The sequence below is a fragment of the Vulpes lagopus genome, chromosome 3 (assembly GCF_018345385.1).
Source record: "Vulpes lagopus strain Blue_001 chromosome 3, ASM1834538v1, whole genome shotgun sequence".
Lineage (NCBI taxonomy): Eukaryota > Metazoa > Chordata > Mammalia > Carnivora > Canidae > Vulpes > Vulpes lagopus.
Window position 1 is genome coordinate 63,886,111 of NC_054826.1, and position 13,136 is coordinate 63,899,246.

Consider the following 13,136-nt stretch of genomic DNA (forward strand, 5'->3'; position numbering starts at 1 on the left):
TCCATGCGATGGATTCATTCCTAAAGTGGTGTTACAGAACAACCCTTGGAAGATGCTGGTCTTCACTGTTCTTGGAGTCCTCTGGTTTGAGAAAACAACTAAAATATAATGTAGCAGGAAGGCAGTACCCGTGAACATATGGTGAGTTACAAAAATGAGACCATGAATACTGTTTTCAGATACTGCCGAGCTAATTCTGTAGCCTTGGACATTTCTCTTTAACTCCAGCAGTTTGGAATTGGCCTCTCTAGTCAGCAATGCTTCTAAACCAGCAGTAAATGTAGTCCACAGCACTACCCCTCATTAACGATCTCCTTTCAGATCCGGAAAATCAGGCAAAAACAGTGATGTGCCCATTCTAACTCCCAAGTACCTACTCCTACTTCCTCAAGCAAGATAAGTATGTCCCCCAAAGCTATGTCTGCCTTATAACCCTGGCGGATCTCCACAGCCCTATTGTTCTATATTGGACTTTGAAATCTGAAAAAACAGACCTGTGGTATTCCTGCACATGTAAAGCTTCAGCTTCTCAGGAGTGATGGTCTCCATGACTGGCTAGCATTAAGATAAAGACACACCACTTCAACCAGGGAATGATCCACATCATCTGTTTCCTTCCTATTGTTCACCTTGATCACCTCCTTCTAGCATGTAATCCCCAAAGTTGTCCTTTCACTCATTAAGTAAATACACTACTGCTCTACAGGAGTAGGATACACTGTTCATCCAGTACAACACCTGGGTTAAATAAAAGCGTTTCGTTTCCAGATCCTGAGGATTAGTTTCATTGGCCATTTTTCAAACAAAGGAGAAAGCTGATCTAAACATGTTTGCCAAAATAATATACCCATCATTTAAAGCATTATTTATACAAATGCACTTTATTGTTTTAAACAGAACAAAAGAAGAGGCAGAAAATATTTGCATATAACAAATCCTAGCTTATAAATGTAGTTTTTTAGTGGTGATGTCTCTAATCAGTCTTCAGGGATTTTTTTTTTTTTTTTTTTTTCCCAATTTGCTTCACTGTGTCTGGAGCACTGATATTAGAGAAAAGCACATCAGCATAAAGTGTAAACCAGTGTCTCAAACCACTGGAAGAACCTGGAGAGCAGACATGATTTTTCTTATTTCCTCTAAGTAATCTTTCATAAAACAAAAGGTGATCTTTGGCATAGATTCATACTTTAAAGGCATCAATATTGCATTTATATCAGGTAAGCAACTATACAAATATGCTGAGGGCCTTGAAAATAATATTCATCAGTTAAAGGAAAATAGAGGAAAGCCTGAGTGTACAGTACCAACTGAGGACAAGGTTTATACATTCGATGTTGGGATTTAACACATTGGAGGTGAGAAGGAAGGACATTCAGGCAATGGTTTCTTACTCCTTTACTCATCCAGTTCTGGCTTTGGGAAGAAGTACGATTTCATGTGCTGGGCAATGCTTAGACAGCAGTGTTAAGTGCAAAAAAAAGAATTCTTCTCACTTTGCTAATAGGAAACGTATGGTGATAATTAAATATTATACTCATTACTCACGGACATTCGTTACTTGGGAGGGAGGAGAGGATAGAGGGGCTTGGTTAAGGGAGGAAAGAATATACTGAGGACTATTTCTCACTGATTCATCCCCAACGGTGCCAGAATTCCAGTCTGCAAGTGCCAACCTCCCTTAGGTAGGAAGTGCCCTTCAGACAGGATTGCCTTTCTATTAAACATTCCGGGGGTGGCAAGCACCAGTTCTTAGGACTGAATTTCAAAAGGATAAAAAGGATCTTTCAAAATTACAATGAACAAACACATATCTTTAAAATCTTGTCTAGGAAGAATAATGAGGGAGGAATACAAAAGCCAGGATTGGAGACATGATTTGGTTAAAAACTAAATGCAGCATTTCAGCTCAGAAGGAACAGTAAGAGCTAAGAATGAATGCTAAGGCCTCAGCGCAGACCTCTGCAGGCAGTGACGAAGCATGAAGCGCCTGGGCGCAGCCCTGCTGGGAAGATGGGCAGGGCTGCACCCGGCTACTCTGCCCCTCGGTGGCAGAAAGCACCAGGACACACAGTGTGTGGGATGGCTACCTTGGCAGGCCGAGGCGGGCTACAGGACAGGAACCTTCCTTAGCACAGACGTTGCTCAGGGGCAAGGTAAAGACAGAAGCACACAAATGTGATTCTGCGATTTCCTCCTGAGAGCAAAATTTGGTTTTGCACTAGGGGAAATTAGAAGGATGAAACGAGAAGGGCAAGAAGTGAATCCAGGCCCCACATGCTGGGGCTCCCCAGAGGCCATCTTCCCCTGTAGCAGCAAAGCTCACTTCTGAAAAGGACCCAGACAGCACAGCCAGGGTCAGGGGCAACGTGGAAAGCCCAAAACACATTTTGGAGGCACAGCAATTTCCTTCTTAACTAACATGCCGGGGCGGGGGGGAGGGGGGGGGGTAGTTAAAAGGAAGCAGAAAAGGAACTGTCCCCTAGGGAATGAGGGCGGAGCAGGGTGTCTGGCTAGTGTTCAGTCGTGGATTCTGAGCTTATGTGAAGTCCGTGGGCTAGAAACCCAGTCTTCCTATTGGGACAGAGTGCGTACGAGTATAACTGTGTTTGAGAATACAGGCTGTGTACGGAGACACGTTTCAAAGTGTCCATGACAAGAGTATACAAGGTTTGTAAAGTGAAGAGGCCCCACTCCTTTCTGTTATGTCAGGCCAGGATGTGGGTGGCTTTTAACCCCCTAGCAATTCTCAGCATCTTCTGGGACTCAGACCATTTCATTGTGTTTAGTAGGGGTTTCTGTGCCAGCCAGGTGTGACCAGGTGCCTACTGGTACCAGGGAGTCTTTCTAACCCAGCGCAGTGTAAATCCAGCATCTGTTCGAATTTTGATTGAAGCAGCTTCTGCTTCTCGAACAGTCTCCTTCACTGACTGCATGAGGTTCTGGGCGTTGTGAACCAGCATCTCTGTGGCCTGCAAGCAAAGAGAAACGCTCCGTTACTCATAGTCCCTGATGTGGCCCTACCTCCAGAACTGGCTTAAGCTAGGAGTGGACTGAAGTTTGCCTGACCCGCAGCTGGCATCCCCCATACTTGTCACATCACTGGTGGGTTCGGGGGGGGGGGGGGGGAGGTTTCTCCAAAAACGGCCATCAGTGATCATGTACTATACCCGCAGCTGGCCTCTAGCACATACTCCCTTCCTGGTCCTCAAACAAGCTGCTGCCTCGCCTCGGGCTCTTACTGTTCCCTCTACCTGGAATGCTTTTCCCTCACGGCTTAGCCCTCACCTCCTTCAGATCTTTGCTCAGATGTCACTTTGAGAGGCATTCCCTGTTCACCTTATTTTAAATACAAACACCTTCCCAAGTGGCAGCATTCTTCATCCTCCAATTCTTCATTTTTCTCCACAGAATCCATCATTACTGATACGCTATATGCAAATTTTACCTAAGTTGTTTGCTTTATCTGCTATTTTACCTGATTTTATCAAATTTTAGTACCACGAGGGCAGTGATTTTTGTCACTTTTGTTTGCTGCTATGCCCCGTGTTAGGACAGGGCCTGGCACAAAAAGGGGTATTTCATAAATATTTTAATAATGAATGAAAAAATTAACCAAATGAGCAAACCAATCATCTTATAAATCCATTAAAGTCTAAATACATAAATTTAGACACACAAGCTTACTGCAAACACACTAATACTCCAACATAGAAACTCAGAGAACTTATTGATCTATTAGGACAGTAATTTTTTTTTAAATCTTTAACTATTTTTGATTAAAAAAAAAAACACCATTTTTGAGCCACAGACGCTTTGAGGATTTTGAGGATTTTGAGGAATTCTGTAGAGTCTTCCCTGGAAAATGCTCGCATGTATAAAATTTGTCCACACAGTTTCTGAGGGTTCACTGGCTCTGAGACACATAACTACGGGCTTAAATTCCTGGTCAGCTGATCTTTTCACTTGGTCCACAAAGAGGCTAAGGCCCAGATAGGTTCAGAGATTCGCAACCAAACTCACACAATCATCAGGATGAGGACTCAAAACATCTGACTTGCAGTCCTGTGGTTTTGCAGTTCGACCACACTGTTAGTTTCTCTTTTTACTGTAATATTAGGAGGAACATAGGAGAAATTCCCCAAATACATTTGTGTTGGTTAATTAAACAATATGGTCTGAAACCATGAAGTCTTTATCCTTCTTTCTCTGCTTCCACTTCCTTTACTTGGTGCAGATGAGATCACATGACAAGGAACAGCCCAAGTGCCCAGACCCTGCCTAGAATACATGGAAGTTAGGGGTGAAGATCCAACCCCATGGTGTCCCCCTCGATGACGGGGGAGGGGGAGAGCTGTTGGACTAAAACAAGGCAGTGGAAGCAGCACCACTGGCACCAGACGGCAGCCTCTGTCTCCTGGCCCAGAGATCAGGGCTGGCCTCCCGAACTACCTGTGAGTTCCCTGAGGAGAGGGACTGTGTCTGTTTCTTTAACTCTCCACTACAGCGCCCAATCCACAGCCACATGCTCACCCATGTATGATGAGCCTATCTGCGCAGCTCAACAAAAGATGTGCTACCTACTGTGAGGTGACACTAGACGTATGGCACACAGCGCGGCCTCCCAGAGGGGAGCTAAGGAGAGGAAGAGGTGCTCACATGAGAGCTTTCCCAATAGTTCTGGGCCACAATTCCAGGAGGCAGTGAAGGACGACAAACTCCAAAAAAGTGGTTGCCATCACTTCAGAGAACCCTCCTGCCACTCTTATTGCAATTTCTGTCAAAGAAAGCAAGAGAAACACCTCCTCTGAGCTGTCATCTCGGCCTCAGCACACACCTGTCTCATGCCCCTGAAAAGCCAGCACGATTCCTCCTCGAGGTACTGATATCCCGGGGAGCTAGGAAGCAGAAATGCTCTCCAGCCAAAGGAGTGAATAGGCACTGGAGGCCTCAAGAGAGCCAAAGCTACTTCCTGGAGGAAAAGAACTGAGGTTAACCCCAGGCCTCGACTTCCCATCTGTAGAGGGACAAAAGCCACACAAGAGCTTTCCTTCACCTGGATTAAATTACTATAAAATGGCACAGAAGCTGCTGGCAAGAAACAAGAAGCAGAGGACACATACCTGCTCAGACTCCTCATCACTGATGTTGGTGCGACCCAGCATGGTGGCCTTCACAGTGGACAGGATCTTGAGTTGGGTGCTTATGGTTGGGATTCGCTCACATACCTAAAAAGGAAACTTAATTTAGTATGTTTCTAACGTTCTTGCCCGCCAGCTCTTTGAGGGCAAGACTTATCCACCGCTGTATTCCTGAGGCTGGCATGCAGAAGGCATTCGGTAAATCAGCAGCAGGATCCCACTTGCTTTCTCCCCAGAAGCAGTCTAGTCCCTCTCTTCAGAATAATGCGCTACCATTATCATTTTTTCATTTGATTAGGAAGGAAATTGTCCTGAATCTGTCTTTCCCAAATATATACATGTATTTCCCCTTTTTGCTGCCTCTTCAGAGCTCCTCCACCTCCTCCTTGCTCATCCAGTCTTCTCTCTCTCGCTTTCTCCCTCCCACAACCCCTACTCTGACACACTCACACTCTCACACACACACACACACACACACACACACACACACACACACACTTCTCTTGAGTACCTGTAAGAGGTTGGTTCTAATCCGCTTATCTGTGCACTGCTTGGCAACCTCCTTGGCCAACCGCGTCACCTCATCTGAGGCCTTGGCAATGTCCTTGGCACACTGAATCAGTGCCCGCTTGGTACCACTGCCCCCTCTTACCAGCCGAGACATCTCAGCCATCAGCAGAGCCATGCGTTTGGCTGCTGCAATGATGTCATTGCCCTAGAGAGAAGCAAAGATATAATGTGAGCTCAGCCCACACTCTGGCCAAGTTAGGGAAGGAGGTAGAAGCACAGAGAAGAGAGGAGGGAGCCTGCTGCGCTAGCAGCCTCTGGAAGGGTGAGGAGAGAATAAGGGGACTGCTCTTAAGTGACATGGACAGTACAGGAGAACAGAGAGAAGGGTGAGCCAGGACACTCCTCCCAGCACTCAGTGAGAGAGGCAGAAAGAAAGAGATGACCCCACTGAGAAAGGGAAGACCCGGATATTAGTCTGGAAGGGCAACATGTGCGCCCCGGCATGGCAATGAACGAGCACCTCAGCATCTCCAAGTTAATCATGTCAATAAAAATGAGGACGGGACCAAGAAGTTGGTTAAACAGGCATTTTCTTTCTGTAGGGGAAAAGCAGTAGAGCTGGCTTGAGGGGAAAAATACGGAGGAGCCTCTCCGGGTGCTGAAATCATCCCCTTCGCCCTAACCCTCATGGCCAATAACAGCCAAGGACGGACTGTTGCCGCTGAGCTAGAATTTAAACCAAGTAACCATTATCAGCCTTGATGAGAAAAGATCTACTTTCTCACCTAGACTGCTCCTGCCCTCCCGTCTACTGCCTCTTATTTGTCCTGTCAGCCTAAGGGAACATGTTATTTTAATTTATCACATTTGAAAAGGCTGAGAATCAGTCCTCTCAGCTAAGTGGCTTCAATTAAAGAAACCTTCAGCTAAGAGCAAAAAAATAAAACTCATGAGTCAAGCTGTAAATGGAACCCCCCACTCCAACTACTAGCGGTTTATCTTCAATTCGGCATCTGGATTCATTAAAACCCTCGTGGGTCATAATCAAGAAATGTACATGAAATTTACTTTATGCCCTCAAAAGGAGCAGCTTTTTGGCTGCTAACAACCAAAAATAACCACTGCAATGTTCAAAACGACCTAAAAGGTCAGGCCCTACTCATTTTTCCCCTCATGCATTTCAATTTCTAGACCAGGCGTGAGGCATACACAAACCATGCCACTGCAGGGCACTCTGGGAGACACCCCCACAGGCATCAGGAAGTGGCTGATCACTGTGCAGGGAGGCGTGTATCATCGCAGGCAGTAACTGGGGCCAAAGAGAACAGAGGTACGGGGAAGAAGTCATGAGAACAGGAGCAGGTTAGACAAGGCCGTCTCTTCCAGTGTAGACCTGGGATCATTGCAGGGTTTCACGAACTTGATTAGAAGACAGTGTAGTGCCAGGGTTAGTTATTACCCATCACTCTCCAAACCCTGTCTTCTTGCAACATGCTACCTTCAAAAGGAAAAAAGTGATTACCCTCTTCCTCCACTCCCCAAACTAGCGTGGGTTCAGTCCCAAGGCCGAAGCTCTGTGGCTGCCTGTCCTGCAGCCCTGAGTGCTCCCTGTCCCCCACCCCCCCACCGAAAGACCCAAGCAGTCAGTGAAGCCCCTTCCCTGTGGGTTCCTATTAAGGCCAGCATCTGCCAGGCAGCCAAGTGCAGGGCAGCAAGCAGTCCGCCCCAGAGACCCCGCCGTATAAGCTGCTTCTCACCCTGACCAGCTCTGCTTGAGCCATCAGTGACAGGTCAGCAGAGGAGGGGGTGGCAGGCAAAGCTCAATGGTCAGGCCAGGTGACCTCTTAACGGTCTACAATGGTCCCCAACCTGCATGTCATTGAGAGACATATCCATGGCCTCCCAAGGGGGCTTAAGGTTCCAGTTGTGGCCCCAAGGTCAGTAAGAAAAGGAATCCTTTCAGAAAGTGACCCCATCTCTAGCCCCAAACATAATGCAATCCAATCACTCTGGCATTAGCAGACCTATCAAACTTGTGAAGCCAGTCCTAACAACAAGGTGCAGACAGAGGCCCGCCCGCCCAGACTCACAGGACTCGCACAGACCATGAGTGATGCAATGTGTCAAGGCTGCACATGGCCGGATGCATATGGAGCAGCCCCCACTGGGGTGCTAATCAGTACCTTACTAGACCACTTGGTAGCTTCCCGATGCAATGACTGAGCCGCGGCCAGAATGGGCTGGTTGACCGGCTGATTGGATGGCATTAACAGCAGCTCAGGTTCGAAATCGTCTTCCATGTCAGGGGGGACAGGGAACCCGACAGCATCGGCCGCATCTGCCTCAGCTACAACGCCTATACCCACCTCAGCGGCTCGGTTACCCGGCTTGGTCGATGGCAGGAAGGATGAGAAACAGGGACAGTGTTAGTAAGAGCAGTAGGACTGGGGAAGCTGAGCATCAGCTGGCTTAGTAACCAAAGCTTGCCTAGGATGGAAAGGAGAATGGCCTCTCTCCAGAAGCCAGATGAACCCAGCCCCACAGAAGGGGAATTCTCAGCCTCCAGCACCAGCCCGAGCCCTCTCCGTTCTCAGTGAGTGAAAGAAAGGCTCACTCCTGTGGCAAAAGATTTCCAGAGAAAAAATTTAAACCAAGAAAGCAAGCGGCATTCCTTTTTTATAACTTACCACCAGAGTTAAACTTGCCAAGAATAATTTTCATGTCACGACATTTCAGAGGAGCCAAACAACCAAACAATAGTGGCTGATTACCTTTAAAAGGAATCCAGGGGGGAAAAAGCAAATGCAGCCACACAACTTGCTTTGAACAGAACAAAGTGATCATCCCTTGCTGGCTCCCTTGGGCACTGTTCTCTATCTTCCTGGACACAGGAAGTGACTTGGGTCAGCACTGCAGTTGCCAGGCCACAGATCATTATTTCCTTCAGGAGTTAAAGAGTCTCAGAATTTAAAATGATACATCAGAGGCAACGGATGGCAAACCAGGAAAGAGCCAAAGAAAACAAACACAATGGTTGCGTGAAGAGGACCTATCAGATACAATCAGCCAGCTGAAAGGAGCCTCCAGAATAAGCCACATCCAGCTTTCCATCTTAGGGAAAGCCCACACTGCAGACCAGCTCTCTCTATCCCCTCAAGGTCTTCAGAGACAACACTTCCACGACCTCACACCACATCCACTGCTAGGGTTGACTCAGAAAGCTGTTCCTTGGGTACAACCTCAATCTCTCCTGTTGCTCACTAGCATTCTCACTCCAACCTCAGTTTACACACTTCACAGATAACACATGAGTGTGGCAACTGACCAAGGCTGAGTTGAAAGGAGCCCAAATTAGTGCCCATGAGAGAACAGGACCCATGAGCGGGCAAGAATGCATTTAATACCAGGGATGGGGATTCTGGAAGGCCAGGGCAAGAGGCAGTGTGATGGGATGCTGAAATAGGCGGAGGGGAAAGAAAATTAAAGAAACTGCCTCAATGAAGCCAAACCATGCATATGAAGAATGGTGAAAACAGTTTCTTCTTAAAAAAAGAAGAAGAAGAAGAAGAAGAAGAAGAAGAAGAAGAAGAAGAAGAAGAAGAAGAAGAAGAAGAAGAAGAAGAAGAAGAAGAAGAAGAAAAGAAAAAGAAAAAAGAAAAAAGATTTATTTTAAAGTAATCTCTATAGCTAATGTAGGGCTCAAACTCATGACCCTGAGATCAGTGGTCACATGCTCTACCAACTGAGCCGGCTAGGTGCCCCTGAACACAGCTTCTTTATATCAAATACATCTAACCAAGAGGAAGAAAGAGTTTACTTGAAGTTTATTCGAGGCTGCTGTCACTCCTAAAATTCTTATCCTGCACAGGAAACCTGTCTCCAAAAGGCGATGACAAAGTTCCAGAATTCAGGGCAAACAAGGGGTTCAGGTACATTCTAAACCCTTTCCCTAAACTCTGTCTCAACCAGGACTCATCCTCATTCCTTAGAGGAGAGGGCAGCTCGCTGCTGCTGGAGTTCAGAGTCTCACCGTGTACAAAGTCAGAATGACAGATACACAAATGCACACGGTTCAAGGAGCTCCTGACTTCACACAGCTCAAAGTCGCCAATCCCCCAATGCTCCAAACCTCCCGAGACAGTCGGGCCTCAAGACTTCTGGCTACAAACAGCAGAGTGGGGTAAATATGTAGGCTGATGCCATGTGCCCTGTAAGTTTATTTATAATTCACATATATTTTGTGTCCAGCTACACAGTATATCTGGGTTTATTATAATGAAATTTAAATTTCCTTTAAAATCTTTGAGTAAAACCAACCTCTGCTGTCACCTCCACTCCACTTTCCACATGCACTGCTAATGGTCCTGGAGGTGTGCATGCCCCAGGTAGAAAGATATGATTGCAAATAATTCCACGATCAGACCCAACACCAGCAAGGTCACTATTCATTCCTTCTTAGAACCTGGGCTCACAGCTAACAGCACAGAAAAATACGGAGTTAAAAAACCAAGGTCAATTTCCCAGCCTGGAAAAACCCAAGATCAGCTGCCTGCAAAAGGTCCCTGGAGAACTGCATTTAATACAAGAGCCTGAGACGGCTGAGGGCGTGAAAAGGCAAATAAATGGTGGGAATGAAGATCTAGAAGGAAGCGTCATATGACAAACAGTTTAGAACTGAGGTAGAACTACATCTCACTGTCAGGCTAGCAATAATATTTAGCTCTTATCTAGAAAAACTACCATGCACTCTTCATCATTTAGGGGGATAGAGGCAGTCATGGGGCATGACTGCTGCTGCAGCAGCATCCACATTTTCACCAACCACGTTAATATTGACACTTTGAGATTTGTGGAGCTAGAGTTAGCCTGGAGCGGGCTGCAATTGAGGAGTAAGATGATTCTGAGAAAAAGAATAAAGCATGTGGCTTCTAAGACATCCATCAACCTGCTTTTATGAAAAATAGAAGGGAAACAAACACTTCATCTAACTCGAGCAGAGCCCCCAGAAGACTACTTCACGATTGGAGCGCTGATAACTAGCAAGAGAGCATCTAAACACATTCAGCAATCCCAAGAAAGAAAAGCAATTTTTAAAAGACCCCAAGTGTCCAGGGTCACAGGAGCAGACACTTGCATGGACAGAGGAAAGGAACCTCCTCTCAAATATCTTACTAAACCACAAGTAAAAGGGTGATCATGTTATTGGCAACAGCAGGAACCAAGGCAGAGAGAGGGTAACCTTCCAATCAGACTCTTCTTCCTGGGCTGTGAGCTCTTCTTCATCCTATTCCAACAAGAAAAGCCTCCTTACTTACCTTGCTGGACCATTTGCGAGCCTCATCATGGAGCTGCCTCGCAGCCATCATCATTGGCTGGTTAATCACCTCCCCGGCTTTCTGTTCAGGGAACTCTTCATCCTTCTCCTCCGGTGGTGGGGGCCTGGGCGGAGGGACCTCACCCTCAGGCAGAGGTGGTTTGGGAGGAGCAAGCTCATCTGCCAGCTAAGGAAGAATTACTGGGTTGTAAGTAAAACCCTAGGAACTACTCCCTTCTAGAATTCTTTCCTTTTCCTCTAAAAAGCATCCCCAGAAAAGCCACCCACACTCATTCCATATAAGACCACCCACACTGAGCACAGGGACCACCTGCTTCAATCTCAACAGATGCATACTTTCTTCCTTGCTTCTCCATAAAAAGCCAACAGCTACAGTTTTGGATGCATCCCAGGGAGGCACACATAGCACCACTTCTCTGGGACTGAAGATTCCTAGAGAAGATCTAATTTGTGGTCCTGATTGTTGAAGCCAGTTGCATAGGCAAGTTAACTTCTCTCCTGGGCCTCAGCTTTCCCGTCTGGCAACGAGGGGCAGCTAGACCAAATGATCTCTAAGATCCTGAGTCTAAGTGTCATGAATCTGCTGATCACATACAAAGCCAGGTCTCAGAATAGCCCCCACCCTGGCCCTCACCACGCACCAACAGCCCTGCTCCAGAGACTCAAACGAAGCTGAAGCATTGGAGGCTACGGAAGCACTGTGCCTTAGCTCGGGCAAAATGACCCAATTCTGTCCCCAACCAACCTAGAAACTCACATCTTTTACTGACATGAAACATGCGAAAGTAAATCAAATGGTTGCCTTGATGAACTATTCCCAAAGTCCAGCTATTTCCAGTAGTGTTAGAATAATCACTATTTCCTATCCTAAGATTTGTATCTATAAGATATTGCCCAGCTAAGCCTCCTCTTCAACCACTGACCTATGGAAGAATAATTTATGGCACTCCGGGGATGCATCAAAAGACTTTAAATTATAGTTGGGGAAAAATAAGCTTTAAAAAAAACCAAAGACTGTACTACTTTTATTACTAAAAAAAAGTCAAGGAAAGGAAAGAAGGTACACACGTCTAGCTACCTCAGTTTCACCACTGTCAGCTGGGAACACAAAACATCTCCACACTACCAGATGATTTCCCCACTCCTCATTAACTCATCCAGGACCTCAGCACTCATCACACGCACATTTGCCAAAGCCAACTATTCCACGTTAGTGGGTCCCCAGCACAGTCAGCCAACCCACATCCCATGCATAAGAACGGGGTGCAGGGGGTGAGGTGCTCTACTGATTTGGGAATTAAAAACAACTTGTGCGCCTAAGCTTCAGGTAAAAGCTAAACAGAGACACCTAGTAAATGAGGCTGCAGAGCACATTTGCTACAGTGCCAACACCCTCTGCTCAGTTCTCCCCATCATCCTGAATTTACTTACACGGAGCTGTTCAAGATCTGGAGGAGGAGGCGGGAAGTCAGGCTCCTGAGGTTGGAAGGCTTCTCTGACCTTGGCCACAGCTCCCAGGATCCGATATCCTGAGTCCAGGAAGCTCTTTTGCAGGCCTAAACATAAGATGCCCTCACTTTCAGCTGGGCAGGTCAGTGCCCTGGAGCACTGTCTGTCCAGCAGAAGAACTGGTTTCTATTAACAAAAGCTGGATGTGAAGCTGCCAGGAAGCATCACAGGCAGTGATTGGAGGGGAAGGGACATCACGGCAAGGCAGATGCCATAAGGCCTACAAAGAGCCAGAAGTCACAAACCAGCTAGTCCCTGCGCTGCAGGGTGCCTTCTGGCCTGTACAATTAACAAGTACTCAAGACGTTCCTGGGTGTGATCACTTTGGGCTCAGGTGGTGCTCACCACTTCTCCTATAATGATGAAGCAGTCAAGAGATAAGGCTGCCAAGTCAGAACAGGAGGGATACTGGTTTCAGATGGGGCATACGGTCCCTGGAGGACGTCTCACCTTTCTCCCTACTTCTTTGCTCAACCTGGCATTAAGTGTATTAACCCCTATGTTGATCAAATGCTGCTACGGTGTCCAGTCACCTGGGATTCAGGAATTCTACTCGAACTACTAGAAACTCCAACCAGGAAACGGAGTGTGTTCTTAGTGACGGTGGGCTGAAGGCGTGGGTAGGGATGAATAGGGCCGCCCTT

General features: G+C 46.8%; 1 protein-coding gene across 4 annotated transcripts in view; it reads right to left on the reverse strand.

Moving 5' to 3' along the window:
- Window positions 1-862: 862 nt before the first annotated feature.
- Window positions 863-13,136, reverse strand: part of VCL (vinculin) — a 114,197-nt gene continuing 101,923 nt past the window's right edge. For 2 of the 4 annotated variants that reach the window (XM_041748681.1, XM_041748682.1), the window contains exons 17-22: window positions 12,415-12,539; window positions 10,964-11,149; window positions 7,832-8,035; window positions 5,650-5,853; window positions 5,121-5,225; window positions 863-2,969 (exon numbers count right to left, since the gene is read on the reverse strand). In XM_041748681.1, coding sequence (XP_041604615.1) covers window positions 2,823-2,969; window positions 5,121-5,225; window positions 5,650-5,853; window positions 7,832-8,035; window positions 10,964-11,149; window positions 12,415-12,539 — 971 coding nt within the window. In that variant the 3' untranslated portion in view covers window positions 863-2,822. The remainder of the gene's footprint in view (window positions 2,970-5,120; window positions 5,226-5,649; window positions 5,854-7,831; window positions 8,036-10,963; window positions 11,150-12,414; window positions 12,540-13,136) is intronic. The other 2 variants (XM_041748683.1, XM_041748684.1) reach the window with 1 other exon arrangement.